At 52.9% G+C, this 10,294-nt stretch overlaps 1 protein-coding gene across 1 annotated transcript; it reads left to right on the forward strand.

The window, feature by feature from the left end:
- Positions 1-1,921: 1,921 nt before the first annotated feature.
- LOC119113517 (putative lysozyme-like protein) lies at positions 1,922-10,070 on the forward strand. Its single transcript, XM_037237820.1, has 4 exons — positions 1,922-2,002; positions 6,221-7,961; positions 8,585-8,736; positions 9,224-10,070. The coding sequence occupies exons 2-4, from the start codon at positions 6,243-6,245 to the stop codon at positions 9,864-9,866; spliced, it is 2,514 nt and encodes an 837-aa protein (XP_037093715.1). The 5' UTR covers positions 1,922-2,002; positions 6,221-6,242; the 3' UTR covers positions 9,867-10,070.
- The last annotated feature ends 224 nt before the right edge of the window (positions 10,071-10,294 follow it).

Below are 10,294 nucleotides of genomic sequence, written 5' to 3' on the forward strand. Positions count from 1 at the left end.
TATGCCCATACCCACTCGCAAAGAGCACTGAGCGCTTGCAAATACCAACCGCAATTTGCTGTTGGTGCACGTTGTTGTCGCAACTGGTGGCTGACAACTCTAGTGCTACCTGACCGTTCGTCCTGCCTGAACCTGAGATCGCCACGAGGACAGTGCGTTCCAGCCGAGATAAGAATTACCGCGTTTAAGAGAACGGAGCAATCAATTCACAGACAGCAAAGATAGCAAAGCTGCAGTACGGTTTTCTACGCGTCATCACGCATTTGGAAAGACCCTTATCCGTAACGATGCTCGTTTCCATTCAAAACCAGGACGTTCTTTGACGCACAGTTCAGGATTCTACGCTGTTGGATGTTTGCCTGAGCCTAGCCATGTGGCCTGGCTGTCCAAGCTGGCAGGGGCGGACCCAGTCACACCGCATGAGGGGGCCGATAGTGTTCGGCGTCAGCAGCAAGTGGGCGGAGGGGTCTCTTGCTGGGGGCGTGCGGGCGTCGTGGTTGTGTCGGCGGTGGGGTACGTGGCTGGAGTGGCGATGATGGGTGGGATTTCACCTCAGTCATGCGTAGTGTTCACGGCTTCGAGCCGTCCGATAGCTCCAAGACCCGCCAGAGCAGAGGCTTGACAAGGCCCGTCGGTACGCTGTGGTGGCTGAGTGGATGCTTATGATCCAGCCGAATCAAGTCCGCCGGTATGAAAGGCAATGCAAACGCTAACCCGCTGTTTTCACAAGTTTGAAATTTGAACCGGGTCCATTCGTTACAGCAAATTTTTTTGAAGAATAGCGCGTGCAATTCACACGTCTCCGCCCAGTTTTCCACCAAATGTCAAACGAGGCATATCTAGGCAAAAACCTCAGAAAACGACACTTACCTCTAATTTTAATTTCAATTATCAATATGAACGCTATCAAAATCAACCCATTATGTGTCCGTCAAGGCTTTTCCACGCCAGTCCAGTTTTTCCCACGGCTGAATGCTAAATGCGGCATTTATCCAAATCGCTCTGGCTTGGGGCATGTGAAAGCAAGATGGCTAAAGATAGCAGATCTACTGTCTACGATCTAGATCCACGGTCCTGCGATTTAGATCTAGGCAAGTTCCATGGGTGTAAAAACTTTCTAGATGGGTCAAACCTACCTATTTAGAAAGTTCCTAAACTTTGTTTTCCAAACCAACTCTTAACTCAATATGTTAAACATTATCCTGTAGCACATGTTCAACTTTCACGAAAAGTGAAATAGTTGTACCTTGACTTTCGATTCCTGTCGATTCGATTCGATTCCTGTGTTTGCGTCACACTAAGAGCAATGTCGGGAACATTTGAACGTTGGCTTGGCGTAGTCGGGTGTATATTTTGTTGATCAAACATGTGGAGAGCATGTTTGAAACGCTTGGTACCGTTTTAGTCAAGTACTGTGACTCATGTATGACAGATCGTCTGTGAACGCCGTTACAGCAATATATTTTGCTGAACTACGATATACGATGGTGAGCCATGAACGTGAAACAAAGAAAGCAAGAAGCATACCAATGAGACGATAGATAAAATCCATCCCTGTTCTTACTAAACCTCCGAAAGTGGTCGGCCTGCCCAGAACACCAGCGTCCATCGACGCTCCGAAATAACCCACTTTCTTATCGGCGTCCGGTTCAACTGCTGACATCCAGCGCAGTTGATGACTTCCCATTAACCTCACCGACGCCCTTTAGCTTCACCGTCGCCCTTTAGCTGACAGCGTCAGCGACCGGCTGTAGCCGCCCGTGCCTGCCGGGCGAGCGCTCTGGTTTTCCCGACGTGTTTATGTGACTGAATCGACGTCTGGACGCTGGGTTTACATTGGGAAGCACGATTTGCGTTCGCTTCGGACGAATGGTCCGGGGTATGTCGCTGCTGAGGGCGCCTGCATAAATAGGAGACCGTACAGGCACGCACCGCACATAGCTACTTGACTGGGAAGACGACACTGGGGCTCCTGAACGGACGTGGATTTGTTATTAAAAAGGTGAGAGCATAGCACAAATGACACAATCTAATCTACAGGATATATATATATATATATATATATATATATATATATATATATATGCGTGTGTGTTTATGCGTGAGTGCGTGTTTGTGTGTGTGTGTTAAACTTGAATGCCTTTGTGTGGCCATTTCGTGTTGGCTGGAAATCTTTGCAACAGCCCCGGACGTCTGACGACGTCGATTAATGCCTTAAAGTTACAACAATGCGTTGCAAGAAAAAAATCGTTTTGTAAAGTTCGGCAGGGTACATCACCACATTCACGTGACTGGAATTGGTGTAAAATAATTTATTTTTAAGATCAGAATCAGAGGGTTTGGCTCCTCGTCTACAGCAAAGTGCTCTCATTTTGTCTTACAGATCAGATGCTTGCACCTTTAGATCATAAAGGTACTGCAGCAATGAGTTGCTGTCTATAATAAATCGCTGTGATATGGCATAAGCTTAACGCAGAATGCGCTACCCTGCCCAGTCGAAGTGATACCTTGGTATGGATTGTGATTAAATACCAGCGATTTACCCGAGGTGTCGTTTTACCGTCATTAATTTCTGAAACCACTGAAGACTACTTCCGATTATGTTAGAATATGTAGCACCAAAACATGTTTTGTTAATCTCGTGGCTAGCGACGACGTCAAACACTTTGTTAATCAAACGCTTTCGACAGATTTGTGATCAAACTGCATTTTCATATAATGACAACGGCCTGCACTAGGGTCAAGGGTTTATGAACTAGCGGACAAAAACATCAAGATGTATGTATGTGGGGTACAACGGAGTCTGAAACGCAGAACAGCAGTCAGCAGATATAAACTGCCGCAGTGTGTCACCCGGAGGTGTCTTTATCTGTTCGCAAAGCTAGAAAATCGTCAGATAGCATACACAACAGTATATTTGTCTCATTGGTGTAACTCCCCGTCGTGCTAGCCACACATCAGAGCACGTGGTTAACTTAATACAAAAACTGGTATAACTTGACACAGTTGGTCACGCTTGAGCCTACCGTCAGTGTTTCAGATATAACAGGCATAACGAGTGCTATGTTACAAAGTCAGCAATGGTTGAGGATGACCCATGATGACCTAGCATGAGGATATGACGATTTATTTGACCTTTCATCTTGTGCAGCATGATCCAGTGCTGAGAGGCTGTAATCACGTAACAGGCAGCACCAGGCAGCCGAATGAGGCCACGGAGTGACTTATTTTCAACACAAACACGGATTTGCGCCCAGTGTTAATTTCTGACTTAAGCACACTTTGTCCGTCCAGGCTAAGCCCAGTCAAAGTTCGAAAAGATTGCCACGCGTCATTCACGATGTGGATTACACCATTTTTGCTATAAAGCGTGGCTGGTCAGGCGGTTGCAATCAAAGATGGCAAACAAGGACGAAAACGTGTGCGACGTATTTTGTAACGCAACGTTACGCGCGTACGCACTCTCCAAAACCTCCAGACCGGTAATCGAGCGCGGCGGCAGCGGCCGAAGCGGCCGGCGCCGCATGAGCCTGAAGCGTATTGTGCTTGGCAGGAGACGGCGGAACGTTTTGATAGGCCGGGTTGATGTGGTCCGCAGCGCCATCTGACAAACTGTTGCCGTCGCCGCCCATCGACAGCAGCGCTGCCCGGGCCCTGCCCCGCAGCCCGGCCAGCCAGCGGCGGCGATGACGAATGAAAGCGACCCCCTCTGGCGCCGGGGTCCGACCCCGCCGTGTTTGTGCCCGCGCGGCCAACGATAATTTTGGCCAGAAATGTTTAAGGCGAAATGAGTGACGCCATGAGGCAGGTGGGCGAAATGTGTATAATTGCGTTTGGCTCCCTGAAAGCTGAAATCATCAATAGACGGCGGCTGTCAGCATGTCTTATAAAAGCGTCGTGGCGGATTACTTGATCAAGGTCGGAGAAGAATGTTGTATAACAGCCCGCGGCAGTTAACATTCCTTCACAAGAGGTCCTTCATAGGTTGTATAAGTAAATAATAACCCACTACAGCGGAGCAATCAGAATGCATCTTAGTTCTCATAGACTGGATATATCCCTGCACTTCCAATCAATTAACGGCTCGGATTTCACTAGATCCGCATGTTTTCAAAACACGTGGATTGTGATTTGATTGCACTTAAGATCGGCCAGTTCAGATAGATTGGAACCGATTGAGAAGTTTAACGCTAACGTATCTACAGCAATGTGTCTACACAATGACACACACACAAAAACAGCAATGTGTCTACACAATGACACACGCACAAAAACAGCAAAATGTGTGTCTACACAGTGACACACGCACAAAAGCAACAATGTGTCTACGCATCATGCATTTGAATTGTGCTGAATTGGGTCAACTTGTGACAGACGCACAGTGATTTCATCGGAACGTGTATTGACTTTGACGACTTTAACCGGAGCGGATATAGACTCTGAAAAGGTAGGTTCGCAGAAAGAATTAGATGTTAGCTTGGTGAGTCGGCTTGGCTTGGGCCCTTAAAATGTGATTCATGAAACTGCAATTCAAGTTTGCATTCGCAAATTCAGAGCAGCATAAGACCTGGATACGCTAAATCGTCTGCACATAATTTCAATTGTGCACAATCAATAATAAGCTACCGATGCGTTCTGCGGCATCAGTCACACATCAAACACTTCTCGGACGACCAGTCCGTCCGTCCGTCCGTCCGTGACCGGGGCCGCTGAGCGGTCCGGCGCTCCAGTCCAGGCCATCCAGGACCGAGGACCGGGATCAAGGACAGTCCAGGATCAGGGAGCGGGGACCAGGACCGGGGCCGTCCGGGACTAGGGACCGAAGACTGGGACCAGGTCCGTTCAGTAAAAGAGACAGGAGACCAGGATCAGGGCAGTCTAGGACTATGGACAGGAGACCAGGAACAGGACCATCCAGGACATGGACAGGGGGACTAGGACCAGGACCGTCCAGGACCAAGGACTGGAAACTAGGACCAAGTCTGTCGAGGACCAGGGCCTCGGCGCGGTCCGGCGGCCTCTCCCGCCTCCTGTTTACGCCACTCGGCTGTCAGCGGGGCGGCGGGCTGGCGCGGCTCAGACCGAACAGACCGCGGACGACGGACGCGCCTGTGCCTCGCGCCACCGCCGGCCCCTGGTCAGTGTAAACGGGCGGTCGGGCCGAGGCCAAACAGCGCCCCAGATCTGCGGTCGGGCGGAGGCCTGGACATTTGAAGAGGGGGATATATACGGTCAGAAGCGATCAAGGTCGCTCAGACGTTCTTTCGCTAGCACACAACTTAGGCGCACAAACAAGTTGGTAAGGCTCACCACACACAGCAAGCGTAGATATGCTACAGCATATGATCCAGAGTCACGTCAACTGCAGTACCAAAACAACATTCTAGGTATCAGTATCTGGAAGCCAAGATTCGGCCGGGGGTATATATGGCTGGAAGTTAAGACAGGCGACAGGAAAATTAAAGGGACTTAACGCCTTCCGATCATGTAGTCGATGCCAGTGACCGAAAACGGCTGCGAGAACAGGTATCCTGAAGCACACATATAACAGCAAACCTTAAGCGGCTGTGCAACTGCTTGATATTGGCTGTTACGGCTGCATAGCAGTTGTTTGTCAAATCACGTTCGCGTTGTTATTTCTTATTCTTGGCACCACGTTCGGGTCACGTGAAGCTGGTAGTGTTTGGGCAAATGCCGGTCACGTTCAGGTTCAGATACCACTTTGGTCATTTTCAGGGATCTGTGAGCTGGATCTATGCCTTGTAACACTGACATGCAGCTTGCATGCCTTTTAAGAGCAGTGCTTGTAACATTACGTACGACGTTATTACTGCTTTGCAGTCCTGAAGGCACAGAATTAATTAAAAGGAAATTATCAAAAAAGCTGAAATTATCTGCCCCTGTCGGGGGACTAAGATTGGTTACCAAGCATAAGCTTAATAGTTGGGACCCGAAGTAACTTTAGGTGGTTTTCAGGCGGCTTGACATGTTTTACGCAGATCGTTCTTAACGGAACAATCTTTATGAAAGCTATCTTTGTAGCCACCAGAGTGTTACTGTTCTTCCGCGCCGAAACTTTGCCATGATTATCCATTCCCAAGCATGAACCATCACTCTACTCAAACCGGTCTCTGCGAAGCCTCGTGCCCTGTTGACGGCACCAGTCGAGCACGTCGCCCGGCCGAGTGGCCGCTGACGGTCCTCACGTCCTCGTCCTCAGCGTGAGACACGAGCTGCTCGCGATGCGCCTGCTGGCGATCGTCCTCTGCCTGGGCCTGGCGGCCTCGCTGCCGACCGTCCCCTACCAGGAGCAGGACAGGACCGACCAGGAGCCCGACATCGACATCGGCACCATGTTCGACCTGCTGGGACTCTCGCCTTGCGACGACGCCCTCTCCGGCGGGTGCGAAGACCCTCTGGCTGCCGACGGCGTCGTCAGCGCCTCCAGCTCTAGCTCCGAGTCTTCCAGCAGCGAGTCGGCGCAGACGTCCCAGACGTCTTACTTCATCAGCACTGGCGAGGATGACATTGTCGAGATCACTGTGTCGCAGGCCGATGAGTACGGTCTGGAGTGCTTGCCAGCCGTGGAGCTGACAGAGAGCGCCGATATCATCATCGAGAACAGCATCGACGAGTCTGTGGATGACGCGGATAACGAAGCTACTTCGTCCACGGTCTCCGTCGGTGATGGTGGTTCCTCCTCATCTACTTCTGGCGGGGCAGGCTCCTCTGCTGCTTCTGCAGGCGGGGCCACCTCCTCCTCAGCTGCTTCTGGGGGAGCTGCGGCTTCTTCTGCTGCGTCCGGTGGAGCATCCTCTTCTTCTGCCGCCTCTGGCGGTGATGGGAAGGTTGGTGGTGGTGCCTCCTCCTCGGCCGCCTCTGAAGGGGCTGCATCTTCTTCTGCTGCTTCCGGTGGTGCCGCCTCTTCTTCTGCTGCATCTGGAGGTGGTGAAGACGTTGGTGGTGCTGCCTCCTCCTCCGCTGCCTCCGGAGGAGCCGCCTCCTCTTCTGCCGCCTCTGGTGGGGATGGAAAAGTTGGCGGTGCCGCCTCTTCATCTGCCGCCTCTGAAGGAGCTGCATCTTCTTCTGCTGCCTCTGGTGGAGCCTCCTCTTCTTCTGCCGCTTCTGGTGGTGATGGAAAGGTTGGTGGTGGTGCCTCCTCCTCGGCTGCCTCCGGTGGGGCCGCCTCCTCTTCTGCCGCCTCTGGTGGTGATGGAAAGGTTGGTGGTGCTGCCTCCTCCTCAGCTGCCTCTGAGGGGGCTGCATCTTCCTCTGCCGCTTCTGGTGGGGCCGCCTCCTCTTCTGCTGCCTCTGAGGAAGCTGCGTCTTCTTCTGCTGCCTCTGGTGGAGCCGCCTCCTCTTCTGCCGCATCTGGGGCAGGTGAGGGCGTTGGCGGTGGTGCCTCCTCCTCAGCTGCGTCTGGTGGCGCCGCCTCGTCGTCTGCCGCCTCTGGTGGCGCCGCCTCGTCGTCCGCCGCCTCTGGTGGTGAGGAGGGCAGTGCCGCTTCCTCTGCTGCCTCCGGCGGTGCTGCTTCCTCATCTGCCGCCGGCGAAGGAGGAGCTGCCTCTTCGGCCGCTGCCGGTGGATCTGCCGCATCATCAGCGACTGGGGGAGGCGCCTCATCAGCTGTAACCACCGATGACAGCGAGTCTGACGAAAGTTATGAATCGCACGAAGACTTGACGCAAGACTGCGTCTGCGTCCCGTACTACCTCTGCAAGGACGGCGACATCATCACCGACGGCGAGGGTCTCATCGACATCCGCTTCGGGCCTACCTCAGGCTCCGAAGAAGAGTCCAAGTCCAACTCGCAGTGCGACAACTTCCTCGACGTCTGCTGCACGTCGCCCCTGTCCGAGCCCGACCCAGTCATCACCGAGGAGTTGAACCAGTACGAGTACGTCCCCTCCTGCGGACACCGCAACCCGCACGGCGTCAGTGTCGTCCTGGATGGCTTTAAGGTGAGACACGGCGCAAGGCGGGTCGTTGATGGGCGGTCGCATTCCACGTCGTCCCGCGCGCCTTTTTTGGGAGCGCGCCACCTTTAGGGGAGAGCTCTTGATGCCAGTTATTTATGATATATTTGAATATTGTCATCATTTGATGGATTTTAGTTTTGTCATGCACGTACCGGGTGCTGGTGATTGTACAGCGGATACCGAACGGCTTTGCAAAATTATTGGACGACGCTGTTGGCAGTGTTGGTAGTCGCCTCAGAAAGTTCCTGTCATGTTCTTCCTCCATTGCATAAGACAAATCACATTTGTCCCAGCCTCACGCTTTAAACATGATCATGCTCTGAATATCGCACGATTCCCCGAAAACCAGGTCGTTAGAGAAGAAGATGTTCTTCTCCTCTTACGCCTTAAAGAAAGCCCCTGTTGCTACCCCTCTGTCTTTCCTATGTTCCTTGTTAAGTCAAGGCTCGTATTCCTTATCTTTCCATTCTCTAGTAAGATAGTCTCACCTTATAAAACGCCTACCATGAATTAAGATCCACAAGAGCGCTCTAGCACGCTCAGCACGTGCAGAGTGGGGGCTGTGTCTGCTGGCGCGTGTCTGATGTCCGAAATCGTCCTGGCAGGAGGGCGAATCCCAGTTCGGAGAGTTCCCGTGGATGGCGATCGTGCTGGAGGACGAGGAGCTCGAGTACGGCGCGGTAATCCAGCGATACGTCTGCGGGGCCTCCTTGATCCACGAGCAGGTCATCATGACCGGCGCCCATTGCGTCAACGGGTGAGTGGGCGCGGGCATCGATGACTGAGTGCGGGTGCGTCGACGATGGGCGAGGTGCGTCGATGACTGAGCGAAGGTGCATCGATGGCTGAGCGAATGGGTGTGCCGATGGTAAGTGAACGGGTGCGTCGATGGCTGAGTGAACGGGTGCGTCGATGGCTGAGTGAACAGGTGCGCCGATGGCTGAGCGGGCGGGTGCGTCGATAGCTGGATGCGGCGTCTGCGATTCGGGCACGGAGTGGGCGGTGCGTGAATTAGGAGGCACGCTCTGGACCAGGCACGTCCTTTTCTCTGACCAATAAGCTGCAGCTGGGGAGTAAGACACACAAAACGGCTGGCAGCAATTCTGACAAACTGCTGAATATGAGAAAAACATTGCATGCCCAAATTCATGATACATGTGTGTGAAGCTCGCACGAGATGTCAGCGCGTTGGGAGCAAGTGTACTCAGACCTGTGTCCTAACGCCGCGTTGTTCTCACTCGCAGGAAAGACGTTAGCAAGCTGCGGGTACGGCTGGGCGACTGGGACACCAAGCACGAGAAGGAGATCTTCCCGCACGAGGAACACCGGGTATCCAAGATTGCCTCCCACGAGCGCTTCAACCGCCGCGTGCTCTTCAACGACGTGGCGCTGTTGTTCCTCGAGGAGCCGGTGGAGCTGAAGCAGCACATCGACACGCTCTGTCTGCCCGAGGAAGACGAGGACTTCGACCACGCCTCTTGCGTCGCCACTGGCTTCGGCAAGGACCGCTTCAGCGGCGGCACGTTCCAGAACATCATGAAGCAGGTGGACCTGAAGGTGGTGCCGCACAAGGCGTGCCAGACGAAGCTGCGCACCACACGACTGGGCCGCTGGTTCAAGCTGCACGACTCCTTCACGTGCGCCGGCGGCCAAGAGGGGGTCGACACGTGCCGAGGCGACGGGGGGTCGCCGCTGGCCTGCCCCAGCAAGGCGGACCCCAACAAGTACGTCCAGGCCGGCATTGTGGCCTGGGGTATCGGCTGCGGTGAAGGCGGTGTGCCCGGCGTTTACGCCAGCGTGCCCAAACTGATAGGCTGGGTGAATGACAGGATAGGGGAGTTCTTTAACCCCCCGCCACCTAGGGCGCTGTACTCTCCACCGGTTTGAGACGGCTCCCCGGTTTTGTTCGACCGCGAGCGACTGAGAGGGATGGAAAGTCAGATGCGGCGAGGTCTGCTCGGGTGAAGATTCCGGTGATAATCGAGGGATGGTGGTGGTTTAAGGCTTGAAAACGGTGTCCTGCTATCTTTGACAGCTGACTTTGGAATGGGTGGTAGACTTCGCCGGTGCCAAATACAAGCAAACATTTAATTATGGTTTTGTGCTAGGAAAATACTGGCGGGAAAGCCTGCTGGACAGACATTGCATCACAACATCCAACTTAATTGAGTGTTTTAAAACAGACGCAAACCTGAAGCCAGGCGATCTGTGTTGAGTCAATAATCAATTTATACTTTCAATTCTAAGTCAATAATTTGTGGTAAAGTCAATTTCGAGTCAAGTAAAGGCAATTTATAGAAGTCAATAATTTCAAG

Source organism: Pollicipes pollicipes, unplaced genomic scaffold (assembly GCF_011947565.3).
Source record: "Pollicipes pollicipes isolate AB1234 unplaced genomic scaffold, Ppol_2.1 Scaffold_7262;HRSCAF=8765_pilon_pilon_pilon, whole genome shotgun sequence".
NCBI classification, from domain to species: domain Eukaryota; kingdom Metazoa; phylum Arthropoda; class Thecostraca; order Pollicipedomorpha; family Pollicipedidae; genus Pollicipes; species Pollicipes pollicipes.